The sequence below is a fragment of the Quercus suber genome, unplaced genomic scaffold (assembly GCF_002906115.3).
Source record: "Quercus suber isolate HL8 unplaced genomic scaffold, Cork oak 2.0 scaffold_41, whole genome shotgun sequence".
Taxonomy (NCBI): Eukaryota; Viridiplantae; Streptophyta; class Magnoliopsida; order Fagales; family Fagaceae; genus Quercus; species Quercus suber.
The window spans coordinates 1,540,024-1,555,217 of record NW_027069506.1 but is presented as its reverse complement, the minus strand read 5'-3'; the positions used below and the strand labels follow the sequence as shown (position 1 = coordinate 1,555,217).

At 34.0% G+C, this 15,194-nt stretch overlaps 1 protein-coding gene across 1 annotated transcript; it reads left to right on the top strand.

Moving 5' to 3' along the window:
• Positions 1 to 1,167: 1,167 nt before the first annotated feature.
• Positions 1,168 to 14,754, top strand: LOC111990179 (uncharacterized). The gene is given in 18 exon segments (XM_024021969.2): positions 1,168 to 1,439; positions 2,918 to 2,990; positions 3,678 to 3,743; positions 4,935 to 5,000; positions 5,134 to 5,188; positions 5,191 to 5,215; positions 5,793 to 5,844; positions 5,941 to 6,012; positions 6,621 to 6,688; positions 6,761 to 6,809; positions 6,931 to 7,015; positions 7,104 to 7,208; positions 7,352 to 7,403; positions 8,816 to 8,867; positions 11,827 to 11,943; positions 12,019 to 12,511; positions 12,599 to 13,353; positions 13,801 to 14,754. Coding segments are annotated over 18 exon segments (3,030 nt in total). The 5' UTR covers positions 1,168 to 1,308; the 3' UTR covers positions 14,515 to 14,754.
• The last annotated feature ends 440 nt before the right edge of the window (positions 14,755 to 15,194 follow it).

Genomic DNA, 15,194 nt, shown 5'->3' with positions numbered 1-15,194 from the left:
AAAAAAAAAAGGACATAGAGTTTGGTCTATGAGACAAAACACCAAAACATATCTGAATGTTCAAATCCTCTCTCAATTTCTTCACTATATCATGTATTTTCAAAATGATCTAAAAACATAAATGAAAATGATCGTCTCCATAGTTCATTTCACCGCTTAGATTAAGTATTACTAATCTAAGACTAATATTAATTACCCAAAAAAAAAAACGAAGATTTGATTAAGGAACATACCAGTGGATGCACCACTTGGAACAGGCTCTATAAAAAGCGCCATCTGAGTTTGTCACATCGACCTACATGATTAAGGAACAAAGATTTGATTAATTAATCATTAACAAATCCCTTGTGTACGATGGTCATAGACACACAGATTTTAGATAAGAAACAAAACAGTCTATAACACACTATCGACAAAAACACACAGATCAGGGACATGATGGTCATAGACACACAAATTTTCGATATGAAACAAAATAGTCTATAACACACTATCGACACAAACACACAAATCAAGGACATGATGGCCATAAACACAAATTTTCAATACGAAACAAAGCAGTCTATAACACACTATCAACAAAAACACACAGATCAGGGACATAGGAATTTAAGAATCAAACCTCAACTGTGGGATTGCCACGACTATTGAAGATCTGGCATGCCTTGATGGCCTGGATTGTGATAGCCATAGGAGAAGAGAGATTTTTAGTTTCGAGAGTGTGTGAGAGAGGTACAGAGAAGAGCAGGTGGAGTTCACGGTTTTTTTTAAGTTTCAGGAGAAATAGTTATTAGGTTAAAAATAGTTACAATGTTTAGGGTTTTATTTTTTTTAATAGTTTTATTTTTTTAAATATTACTGACGTGAAAAAATGTAGGAGTTCTAAAAGTTTCGGTTATATATATATATATATATTTAGATAATAATAATAATACAGTTAGTTTAATTACCGAGTTCCTTTCAAAAAAAAAAAAAAAAAAAAAATTTACCGAGTTGAACGTCACGCACTTTTTAAGCCAAGAAATAGCGCGTTCTCTTTGATTAATGATGATCGTTTTTCAAACACTTGTCAAAAGTCAATTTCACCCCTACCCTCTTCCTGTATTTACTGAATCTCACTTACCCTGAGTCCCGTAATTAAACCCGGAAAGTAAACCATTTTTGTTAATCTCAAAACCCCGTACTGTAGTACCGTACCGAACAACAACGTTCCGTATTCCTAAATCCTAAGTACAACTCAACAGCATAAAAACCTTAAGCTCCAAGAAACATAGATAGATAGAGAGACAGACACTTCAGACTCAGAAAATGACGAGTGGTCCACAAAGTGAGCCTCGCTTGACGTCGTCGTTTTTGGTAGATAAGGTAGCTGACGCACTTCATTCTGGTCACCTCACTGACCCATCTGAACTCTCCGATCTTTGCTTCTCTCTGGCCAGGTTTCTTCGCCACCTTTTGCTTTTTTCATATTCAAATCCCATAAATAAATTCTGGGTCTTACCTATTTTTCCTGTTTGAATATCATTCCTAGCTAAGCTAAGCTCATTTTATAGTTGATTATGATTTTCTCTTTTTCTCTTTTTGGCCCAAACTAAATATATCAATAATTTATAATATCTTTATTCTTTAACCTATTATTATAATATATATATATATATATATATAATTGAATAAGATAGAGATACAAACTATTTTATAAAAAATTTTACAAACTGATGTTGTGACTGAATATTAATAAATGAAAAAGTGATATAAACGGTAAATTTAAAGGAAAACTAATAAAATATTGATCACATTAATATTTTGTAAAAATATTTTAAAATAGTTTATAGTTGTAAAATTACTCTATAAAATTTTAAAACAAATATTTTCTTTGAATAAGTCATGTATAATTATCCTTTAAATTATATTAATTATTGTTATTATTCTTTAAACATGTTTTTTTTAGATACAATAGGATTCCAAATGTAAATTGTTCTCTTCATGATAAGAGAAATATAATAATAACAATATTAAATTAAAGACTTTTTTTTTAATGAATGACAAAGTAGTACATGTCACAAACTTATAGTCTTAAAAATTATAGTATTTTTTTGTAGAGATGAGTTATACTTATAACATTTTCACAACAAATTATAGGTGATTAATTGTCATTGGTTTTAATTTGAACCTACCATTAAAATTACATTTTTTTTTCTCACCAATAACAACCCGAAATAAATTGTCGCTTAGGATTTTTTGTAAAAGTGTTGTGAAAATATTATGAACATTTTATTTCTCTTTCTTTTAACGAAAAATTATATCCATGCATTCATGTATCTTTATATCTCTAAATACAAAATGTAAAAGAGTTGGTTTTTGGAAAATAAAAGGAGTTTTTATTAAAGAGATTTACTTATATATTTTTGGATATTATAATATTTGTCAATGATCATTCTCAAGAATCCCACCCCCCCCCCCCCAAAAAAAGGACAAAAATAATCTATTTTTGGATATTATAATATTTGTCAATGATCATATTTTTGGATATGTTTTGCATATCTTTTGATCAAGAATTTTACACTTAAATTGATAGTTGTCAAGTTTCATGCTGAAGTTGTATGTTATTGCCTATGTTATTGCCTGTGTCTGTGACCAAAACAAAAACTTAAAAAAAAAAGGTTGCCATGCTAGGAACCTTGGCATCTTGACTTGAAGCAGAGTCAAGGGAATTATCAACTTGTTTTTGTAGCACATGCATATGAACTCTGGTTTTATTTAATACACACTTTTTGGTTACATTAATATTATGGAAATGTCATATGACATTCTGGTTTTAGCTCTCTTATTCTAGTAACTGCTAATTGTCTCAATATATGTTTATAAACATGGCTTTTGGTTAAGCTTTCTTGACTAATGATTGATTCCAAAAATACAGAGGCATTGATCATGCAATTGCAAATAAGGAGGTTCTGCTAAAAGCAAAGGATTTGCCTGTGTTGGTTAAACAGGTAACTTGTTGCTTATGTGCATGTGTGCATGTTTCTGAGTTTGTGATGGCAACTCATTTCTATTCTTAATTGCATTTTATTCAATGAGATTATGACACATTTGCTTGAAAATGAGCTTTTGAGACTTGTTTTTAAGAGCTGACACACATAATAACACCATATGATTCAGAAACATTCCCACAATCACATCAATGATGGTTTTAAATGTTTTCCTATGGTAAAGGGTTCACAACAAATTGTAGCTCTATTAATTAATCGGATCAATCTGGCCCTAAATTATGGGTTTGTCTTAAATCACATGAACATTACTGGAAACTGAACACAGTACTTTGAACCATTTATTTTATTTAAACTGATATTGGTTTCGTTTTTCCATTCTATCCCATCCCCTTATAATTTATTGCATGCAAATGCAGATCTTACAAGCATTTGCACATCATGTCATAATAATATTAATTCTTTTCGTTGACTGATTCATCGTGGTATATCAGATTCCTATATGTTAATGCACATAAATGCATATCTTTCCAATTTTCACACAGTTGCTTTCTTTTTTTTCTTTTTTGTAATTTTTTCTTAATTCATCATGAGATATATTAAGTGAATATGAAAACTGTTTGCAAGTTTTGCTACTTAAATTATATTTTGGAAGGAGCTATATTCTTTAATTCATCTTATGCCATGTAGGTATATAAGTGCATTAGTGATTGTTCACTTCAAGCAGCTGCAATGACGCTTATGATTTCGGTCAAGGTATACACAGTCACTTGTATTGTTTAACCGGATCTATTGTGGCTCATAGCAATTATCATCTTAAATTAATTGCTAAAGATTGACTGTTGATGGTAACATAATAATTTCTTTCTTAGTATTGTCAAGTAAACAAGGGCATTGCCAAGTGAAGTTATGAAAAATATATGTGCTCCTTCAGAGAAATGTTGAGTACCCCTAGAAATTTGTTAAGTTTGGTACTTTGTGATGATTAATTAATCATGCATGCAACTTGTGTTGCTTCAAAAAAAAAAAAAACCTAACCATCAAAAGTGATAAGTACACTTACACAACTCACATCACAATAGTTGAACCCCCTTGTTTATCTTATATAGTATAAGAGGTCCAACTTTAGATTGTAGGGAATTGGCAGAACAGTGATTTTTTTCCCTGGTTCTTCTGAAATAGGGGGTGGTGTAAACAATCGCATAGTGCACTTTTATCAACTCACCATGTGTGTCAGGCTCCTTTGGCCTTGTTTTCAATATGAGCTTTCTACAAAGCCACATTTCACAAGAACAAGGGCCACCATCTTCCTGTTTCTGAACCAACATATTCAACAATCCTTATTTACTTCTGTTACTTTACCATTCTATCCTGTTATGAGAGGATTTGAAACTATAGAGGGAACATGTGAGTTTTCATTGGTACCTGGTGGTTATAACAAAAATAATAGGTTATTCATAAAACATTGAGAAACCTCTTGGTGCATTCAAATACTCACTTGAGGTTCTGTCAAAAAAAAAAAAAAAAAAATTTGTAGAAAGATTAATGCAAAAGGACAATTGCCTCAGTGTTGGGTGTCTGATTGGTTCCTAGTGCTTAGTCAAGAACCAAAGCATGTAGTTAAGGACCTTGCCTTACCCACCTGTCAACTAGGATTATCTCCTTGTTTTGTGAAAGCCCTAAGCTACTGCACAAACATCTTTGATGGACATGTTCTGAAACTGAGTTCAAGAATAGGTCAAAATGTTTGAGAGGAATCTGAATAATTTAACACTGTGGAGTTCTTATGATAATTTGGTTTTAAATTATCATCAATTATTCAAGGTAAAAAATTATATATTGAGTTAGAATATTTGCATTTAAGCCTATAATTCCTAGAAAATATTTTTCCATTTTGCAAAGAATTTCCAACTAACGTTTGACTTGATATATTGATGTCTGAGTTAGAATGCTTGTATGATTGGATGGTTTCAAATTGAAGATATAGTTGATCTTCTTACTTTGGCTGAGGAGGTTAGTAAAATTTATCTTTATTATTTTTTGGTCCTTTCTGGTTGGATTAGTTCTCTTCCTTTTTTTGATCCTTCTTCTTTTTGGCTTTAATTTTTTGGACCTATCACTTACACATGTTTTTGTGCATATTTAGATAGGTAAAAATTTCAGTAATACTGAGGATATTAACATTGAACCAAGCTATGCTCTCCCAGTATTTCAAAAATCATTTCTAGGTATAAACTTCTCCATACTTTGCTCATCTGGCACAGTCTTCAGTGTTAAATTAATTCAGTTCTATATGGGATCCAAAATGTTGATCTGCTTATACTATACATCTGTAGTTTTCAGGAGAGAAGTCAAATTCAATTCTACACTAATTGTCTTCTTTATCTGAACTTGTTGACTTTTAGCCCAATTAAATGACTTCCTCAGTCTGGCAGATTCCAAGTAACATATTTTTTGAATATTTATGGACCTGTTTAAAATAGAATTCGGTTGTAATGAGCTGAAGCCTGGTTCACCATTGTTATCAGCCAACTTACACAAGCCATGGTTATTGTCTAACTTGAAATTAAAGATTATTTAAGAATGAGGGTTCTTCACCCCCCCCCCCCCCCCCCCCACAAAACCAAAAGGACCTAGAAGTTCAAGGTCTACTTAAATAAAAATAACGAGACTTTTTTCCCCAGAATAGTTAGTGAGATATGTGGCACTAATGAATTTCTTCTGGGAACTGAGATTTTATTCTTTCAGATCTTAGTAATTTATTGATATATTCTTCTTTCTTCGTGTATGTGTGTGCATATACAGATTCTATCCACGTATAAAGATGGGCCACATACTTGATTCACTTGAGGTTAAGGTAGGTTCTAAATATCAAGTAACACACATGCTCATAACTCTAAAAAATTTCTTTTTAAATCTCTGACTTTCTACTTTTCCAAAATCATTTTGGTAGGCTGGGTACCGGACCATTTTCTCTGACTTCCATATCTTGAAGAGTATGTTGGTTCCTATGCAAAATCAGATAGTAAGCATGTCCTTAATTAATTGTATATAATATGTATGAAATCCAATGTACTTTACTTACTGCCATAGCTCACCAGAAAAACATGGGATATTGTAATTTGAATCAAAACCTATGCTTTGGTATTTTCTTGATGTACCAGTTGTCTGAATTAACCAGAATTTTATTGTTCATTCATTATCGAGATTGCATCTTGACCTCTATTTTGTAGCCATTTTTCATATCCATTTCAACACACTGCTCATGCTCTGCTCATTATGAGTTTCTTACCTTCTTCTATGGCTTCCAGTTATAATCCACTTTTACTTTAGCTTTACATTTAATTGTGGCATTTTCTTTTGTGTCATAGTCTAGGTTCTGTATTACTTGCCATTGTTTTTTCAGAATGGATAAATCTGTGTGACAATAGTTCCAGGTGGTTTGTACCAGGGTCAAATATAAATGCTTGCTTCTTTTAGGGGAAAATGTATATTTATTTGGGAATATGCAATCAACCTATGTTAAACATTCTGAACACTTTCTCTCTGCTTTTTATTTTTAATTATATATCCATGGAAGGTTCAACTACTGTTCTTTCAAATAAATATATTTCTTTCTTTATTTTCTTTTAGGGTCTCTTTGTTGCTCAAATGGATAAGATGGATACGTCTTCTTGCATTATGACTCCACCTCAAGCAAAGTATGTGTGGTTTATCTTCTCCATTTTACTCCAAAGAATGAACTTGATTAGGATATTTCTTGTCTTCTGTAGCTTTCTGTTAAATGGTCAAGGAGTACAAGGAAGAATTAACATTTCCATGGTTTGTTTAGTTATACTTAAACTTGCAGTGATTTTTTGTTTTCTTTCAAATCTCTTATTTAAAACGAAGATTGATGCTGTAAATTTTATTAATGGTGTAATGTCTTCCATGCCTGGATCAGGATACTGGACCACAGCTGCCAACAAATATTACTGCAATGCTCAAATATGGAATTAATCTTTTTCAAGCTGTTGGGCAGTTTAATGGTATGTCTGAACAAAAGATTCCATGTCCAAGCATACCTATTTGTTTGAAAATCTTCTGTTAACATAGTGAGAATTTGAAATTTTATAGGTAATTATCTCATTGTTATAGCCTTCATGCATGTGATGTCATCAACTTCTGACATGCCAGTACTTCAAGATTATGCTCAGCCTGTTCTTGCTTCACTTGATTCTGGTAAGACAAATGAAAGGAAAAAGGACTATCCATATTGTTGGTTATCTTGTTTTGCGATGTTTGGAATTACTATATTTGTCTTTCTTTCTTGGATGTATGGACACAAACTAAGACGATATATTACTTATATTGAAAAATATTAGATTCTGAGATAATCGAGGGGCCATCGCGTGTTTCATTAAATTGCCCAATAAGGTACAACGTTATACTATTCTTGCCTTTTGTTATTATTAATAATCACACACTCACTCAATGAGTATTGAACTCATGACCTTACCCTCCACTTTGCTAGCTTTACTTAAGCAATACACCGAGGGTTTCCTCAACGTCAAAACTTGGGTAGAATTGCATGATTGCATCACACAAACCTCAATTGCATTTTGCTAAAAACTTCAATCAACTTGTTCTCCATTAAATTAATTATTTGAGTTACATCTTAGTTATTAAAATATAAAATCTAATAATGTAATAATTGTAAAATTGAAACTCTTGGTTTTTTGAACCCTTCCTTTTCCACCTTGTAAGCTTTTGAAAGATCACATTTTTCCACCTTAGCATTATAATATATATTTTTGAAATTTATTTATTTTTTTAATTTCAGAGTTATAAAGAGTACTAAATTTTTTATATTAATTTATATCAAATAGAACCCACCATTCTATTGGACTAAAGCAACCCAACACTAACCAGTTCTGTTTAATTTGGTTTTTAATTTTCATAATTATAAAGTGTTAAATTGTTATATTAGTGGAAACTAATTAAATTCACTATTTTATTGGACTAAAGCAACCAAAGACTATACAAATCTGATTGACTTAAGTTTGATTTCTTTAAGCAACTTCTGATTGAAATTCATTTGGTCCTTCGTAAAAATTCTCTGATTTGACTTTTAGTTTCTTGATACTTATTATTTATATATGTATCATATATATGTATTTCTTGTTGAATTTTTCAGTGCTTGACATGAGTAGTGTGATTTTTCTTAGGATTTCCTCTTGTTCACTCACATTATCTCCTATGCCCTAGCTGATTACATCTAGCAGCTTGCTGTTCAATTTAAGGAGCCATCTGTTATTTGGATGACAATGTTGATAATCACTTAGATAAGACTACTGCTTTTTTGCTCTGGATAAACTGGATCATCCTTCTAATACTGCTATGTGAAATCAAGTAAAAGTTGCATTTTGTTGCATATGACATCCAGGGGATTGAGAAAGGGCTACTTGGTGGAGACACCATGTCCTGCTTGACATAAGGCACTCAATGTGCTGTTCCGTACTATTGATTGGGTCATAAATAAGTTTGTATCATCAACTGTTCCTTATTTCTGCTCTTCAGTTTCTGTGACAATGAGCCTCAAGTCATTGAATTAGGATCAAAACAAAAAATTTGACGATCATATAAATCATGTCAATTTTTATGGATCAAGTAGAAAGTGGAGGCTTTTTGATACATGGTTTATTTTCTCATGACAAGATTATTTGTCAAATATATTTTCTGAACCCTGAAACCTCTTTTATCCTTGGTAAACCTTAGAAAAATTAGCCTTAACATTGGCTTGTACAGACCATTGCCTGATTGATTTCAGTTTTGTTTGATTTGAACAGCCACAAGCGTATCAAGACTCCTGTGAAAGGACATCTCTGCAAGCATTATCAGGTGATGCTTCAATACATGAAATATTAGAAAAAAATCTTGTTCTTGTCAGTGCACTGGGACACAACCAGAAATAGGTTAGGTTTAAAACTTCTGGCTTAATTTTAATTTAAGATCAGGTTGAAGATGATACAACCTGAACCTGAATCTTATTTTTATAAAGTCAACTAGAATTTCTTTTTTCTATTTGCAGTGTGATAATCAAAATCTTCCTGAACCTGAATATTCTTTTTATAAAGTCAACTAGAACTGGTTTTTCTTTTTTGCAGTGTGATAATCAAAACATCACCAGCAATAAGTTAAATAATTAATGAAATGATAATCATTTGAATTTGATTGATTAGGTGTAAATTCTAGCCCAAATTCAACCTGATCTGCTCAATGTGTTGACCAATAAAACTCCATGAGATTGCTTTGGCTGGAAAAAAGCTGGGAACCACCCGGGGGGGGGAGGTTAGGAGCTAGAGAGAGAGAGCACAAGTTTGCTGGTCTGGTTCACAGTTTTGTAACTGAATCATCCTATACTTTTTTTTTTTTGTTTATTTTTTCTTTTTTTTTTTGAGAATCAAATCATCCTATATTAGTTGTTACTTCAGTTCTCAATGCTGGAATTGGAAGATTGCAGATTTTTGTTGCAATCCTAATATATAAAGCACAGGCTCTAGGCTCTCGTCCACACTGTCACATCAAGACAATCATCCATGTCATACTAATAAAAGCAACAATTATCGCCATTTATTTTGAATGAGCTTTGGAGTTGTAATACCTAACATACACTCTTTCAGCAAATTTCTCTTGTGCAACCCTAACATAACATACTCACCAATATAGCCAAGTCGCATACGACATAATTTTGTGTCATCTATGTTGAACTTTGCAAGAGTGGCAACTGCAATTCCACCTACAACTGTGTTTCCAACCAATCTGTATAGCTTGTTTAATTTCTATCCCTTCATTACCGCCAAAGAACCTTCAGTAATCTTCATGATTCTACCCTTTGATGAATTGGCTTAACCTAAATAATCTAGTAATTCCAAAAAAACCTTAGCTCTTTTATTTATCCAAAAAAAAAAAAGCTAAGCTTTCCATTTTTTGATCAGTAAAAAAAAAAAAGCTCATTCTAAGATACAGAACATGTCTGATAACTCCAAGAACTCTCACAACTCCCTCAAACATCTTGATCTTCATAGTACTAATCCCAATGATTAGGCTTGCAGCATCATTGCTCATAGGATCATACCTTCATTGCAAGGCCTATACATGTTAAACCATTCTTTTTTTTTTTTTTATCAGTAAAATATGGTAAGAGCATATAGAATCCAAAATCCATGATTCATATGGAACAACATTACCTTGTGAGACCGAAAGTAAATTTGCATCAACCTTATGGTTATTTAATTTTTCTTCAGTGATATTAGCTGATTCCGAGGAATTATTTTCATACTTCCTCTCCTCTAGGTGCAATTTCAACTCTTTGCACTAATATTTTTAGTATCGTTTCCTATTGGAGTCCTTCCTCTTAACTTGCTTCTATTGCGATTGTTCAACTTTGACTTTACAACAAGTCCATACGCCTGAGAATCATCACCATCCTTTTTCACCTTTACGTGTGACAGCAAAGCACCAATCACCTCATTGAGTTCTAAAGTCCCATTCCCCATATATCAACATAGTTACCAAATGATCAAAAGATGTAAGCCTAATAGAAGTGTTAGTTTGTCTTCCTCTTCAAGATTTACCCTAAAATTTGGTTAGTTTAGTGTTCAACATGTTATACACGTTGAAATGCTCCAACAATTTTGTATCTTCCTTCATCAAAAAACAATAAAATTGCTTCTTCATATACAACTTGTTTGTCTTTTTCCTTCTCATATGCAAACCTTATAATTTCTCTCACGTTTGTTCTTTTGTCTGTGTGTCTAGGATGTTGTGAATGACCTCATCACTTAGGTTAAGAGAAATTTCATTGTCTGTGTTCTCATCCATCCCTTCCAGTCTTTGTCAACTTTGTGTTTTTTTTGCCTTACCATGTAAGGCCCTATGAACTCCATGTTGGATTAGGAGATCCTTCAATCCACATTTGCTGAAGACAAAATTTTCCCTTGCCACAAAACTTCTGTATCTCAGATTTAGTGCTTGTCATCTTTACCCTAACCAAGAGATTGAATCCTAAAATTGCTCTAGTACCACATGTTGTTCTATAGCACTCCCAAGATTCTAATCAATAATAGCAGAGACAAAATAAATAAGTAAGCACACACAAAGAACAGGAGAATTCATGGGGTTTGACAATATGCCTACGTCATTGACAGGGAGAAGGTTATAGTAAAAAAAAAAAAAAAGAGATTACAATAGTGGCACAAGGATTCTCTCAAAAATCCAAATTCCAAATACGTCATAGGTTCTCTCACAAAGCACATGCAGCTAGAGAACCCTTTTTTTTTCTTTTTTTCTTTTTTTCTATGCATCTACACACATCTATCAAGACTAAAGCCAAGCATGAACATAAGTGACAATGTCAGTTAGGGTAAAACATAAATCTAGAAAAAAAGGTTTGATGGGGATTCCTTATTCTACACAAATTTGGTCAATATGACCAACCTTTATGTTGTGGCCATTCAAACCACGCATCATGTTAGCAGGAGATCTAGAGGCCTCATGCATCTAAGGAAATGTTGATATTCTTTTCTAGCTCTCTTGCTTCATACTTGCTTACTTTGTACCCTAGGTTTGAAAGCTCCAAAAGCTCCTTGTGTATTCATATGGTTAGTGTGGGGAGACTGGTGCAATTGGTCAAAATGGTCAACATTTGGAAAATGGCCTCCACTCTTTGCATCTGTAAATAGTCATTTGGGTTTCTATTTAATTGATGCAAATGCCTTAGCCCCTAGATAAACTCATAGTTAACTTTATTCCTTTTCTTTCTTTAAATTTGAGCCTTCCGGTTTTGTGCAAAATGCAGTGTTTCGATTATAATAATTTCATGGAGATGAACTCAAGAAGGCCGTCATGGCATTGCCCTCATTGTAACCAGTCTGTATGTCACCCAGACATACGCATATGCCAGGATATAGCCAAGGCAAGTTGTTTTTGTGTGTAATGTTTTCAATCAACAATATTATGACTTAAGTGAACCAATTTGCTTCTCGTTCAGATATTGCAAGAGGTTGCGGAGAATGTTGTTGATGTAATAATCTCGGCAGATGGATCCTGGATGGCTGTCTTGGAAAACGAGGACCATACTGAACAAACGGATCATGAGACACAAAGTTGTCAGCAAGAAAGACCTCAGCAGAGTGATTCTGATGGAATCTCATATGTTCCAGCTGAAGTTTATGATCTTACCATGGAAGGGAACAATGCTGGCAATGCCATGCGTAAATCTGAAAGTATGAATAGGGAACATTTCATGGATAATCCCCCATGTTCTTCTGTTTCTGGAAATCTTGAGCACTCAGAAGTCAATGCTTCAGATAGAGTGAACCAAAATGGTTCTATTCAAATAGAGGAACATAGTTTCTGCTGCCCCATGTCCCACACTGTTCATGACAATTTGTCAAGAACAACAATCCCTGATTCACAATTATTGCCTTCTGGAAGCAATGGAGTTCTCACAGCTCCAAGTAATAAGCAAAATGATAGAAGGGGTATGATATTTAAAAAATATTTCCCTTTTAAAAAAAAAAAATTATTTCTTCTTATAATGCGTCACTCATAATTATTGTGTAACCTAGGCCAATCAAGAACAAGAGATGATGAACCATTTGAAAGGAGCATTCGACGTAGACGTAGACAAAGTAGAAGTCATTTAGTGAATATCTTGGCAAAAACTACAGTCAATGAAGATGGTAATGTTACCACCAATATAACTGAGCAACACATGCCTCTACAAGAATGCGACCTTCCTTTGTCCAATTCTGCTGCCCCACATGTTTCAGTAGGTTGCCCTTCTACCTGGGCTGGCCATGTAACTGATGGCAATCCTCAATTATCTTGCACTTTAGCAGTTTCACCTGTTGCAACAGATGTTGTATCTCCTCTTCTGAATCAACAATCTGTGCACGTGCATGGTTTTCCTGTACCTCTCTCATCACCACAAAGCCAACTTTTAAGACCCAGTAACTTGCAGTCTTGGCAATTTGGCTTTGGAAGTCCAGTTGTCAACAATGAATGTGGGAGGTTCCCATCTATGGCTATAAATGTAGGTGGAACTTCAACTTCAACTTCAACTCCAACTTCAACTCAGGGCCTCACAGCCCAGGGTCAGGTGCCCACTTCATTTGAACAAAGAGCTTTAAATTCATTAACACCCAGTGGTACCATTTCGTTTAATTATCAGAGCACTCCTTTTATGGTACCTAATATGAGTGGATATTATGCATTTTGTGGGGGCAATGATAGAGATAAGCAACTACTCAGGCCACTTGTGAATTCTATACCAGTCTCAGACATGGCTTCGTCTTTCATGCAAAATCATTCATTCACACAGGTTTATTTGATCTTACTTTGTTTTGTAGCTATAGCCTTTCTTTTTCCTAGTAAGCTTGATGCATCTGCATATAAATAGATATAATCATCATATATTGCTTAACTTGATGCGTAAGCTAGATTAGATATGTTGCTCTATGGTGTGTTCCTATTACATTGATTTTTGCAGATTAAAATATTTAATGTGATTTTATCTATTATTTCAATTATAAGGATCATTTTTTGGGCTAAGCTTTTCAAAATGGGATTTAGATATTAAAGAAAAGAGTTTTCATGTGCATAAATGAAACTGCTAAGTAGACCCTTTTCTTTCCCCTCATTCCATCTTGGAAATCAGTTGACCAAAGAGGAAGAGTGTATACGTCTATTTAATTATTTTTCTTCTGACATCATTTTTCGTCCTCTTCACTCCTCTTCCTTTTTTTTTTTTTTTTCTTTAAAATTACAGAACTGGAATGTTGATAGGAACCATTACATTTCTGGTCAAGCAGTCCAACAGGCTGGCAGCTTTCCTGCTCAAGGACTTGGTGCACATCACATTTCTTCCATATCCTCCTTTGGGCATCAAAATCCACACCAATCTAGAGCTCCCTGCTTGAGGATGACTTCAGCTATGACCCAGCCTCAAAATATTGTCCATCCATCTATTCATGAACAAGCTGTTCAGTTTCAGCAAGGAGGTGTCAATAACACACAAACTCAGCTGAGGGCTGCTGCTCCACCAATGGCCCAGATGTCAAGAACAGCACCATTCGTACCAGTTCAACTCCAGCCATCTAGAACAGGTTCATCATTGTCTCATTTAATGGCTTCTGGGCGGTTTAGGACAGCTAATGAGCAGAGAGGGAGAGTGGATGAGACAACACAGCCAGTCTTGTGTGGTGATAGCTCAACAACGGTGGCATCAGTAGATAACTGGCAGCCCTCGGGCAGAATGAGGGGAAGCCTCAGAGGCGATGCTTATGCTGCTGCTCTTAGACAATTCATGCTTAGTTCAACCCAGTGTGCTCAAGTTTCCCAAACCTCATCTGGGTTGATGACTACCCCTCATGGTCCATTGCCAATGCATGACCTTGTCCCAAGTAGCATCAATGCTCAAATTAATCCACCGGTACAAACTCACCTAAGGCCTGGAGGTGCAACTAGTTGGTCAAGCAGTTGATCTGCTTTCCTTAAATCTTTAGGGATGCTAATCGTCATCATTTGAGTCGGGGTCACCCTCTTCTCAAATTTTTGGGATATGCATGATAATTTGCCGAGGTGCATCCTGTAACCATCTTGTGCAGTTACATGCTATCGTTTTGAGATGTTACACGAGTATATTTTGTGTAGTATTACAGAATTCGAGGGTACTTTTAGTTGTATAGTGGTTATCCAATATGCAAGAAGAGTGTTTTTTTTTTTTTTTCCTGGAATCATTGAACTAGATTTGAAAATTTTGAGGGGAAAAAAAATCAAAGGCAAGAGTATTAAAAAGTTACTAGAATGAAGCAACTGTAATATGTCATGTTTGGATAGAATGGAATAGGGGGCTTGTTGAAAAGGTTTAGAAGAATGGTGGCTTAAAACATGATTGTTACTTCAATGCCTACACCAACTAAAAATGAAATAAATTTGACTTCGCAGCCAACATTTACGATAGCTCACTTTATCAACACCGACTCTGTGGTAGTCCTTTCTTTCTTTGGTGGCTCCACTTACCTATTAGTTATTTTAATCCAACCTTTAAGTCACCTTCTTTGGGATTCAACTACAAGGTCACAACTCATTTGATCTCATATTCAATGAGTTACGTTTGATTACTTGACGTGGTGGTTTGTTCTTATGCCAAATGTTAGAAAT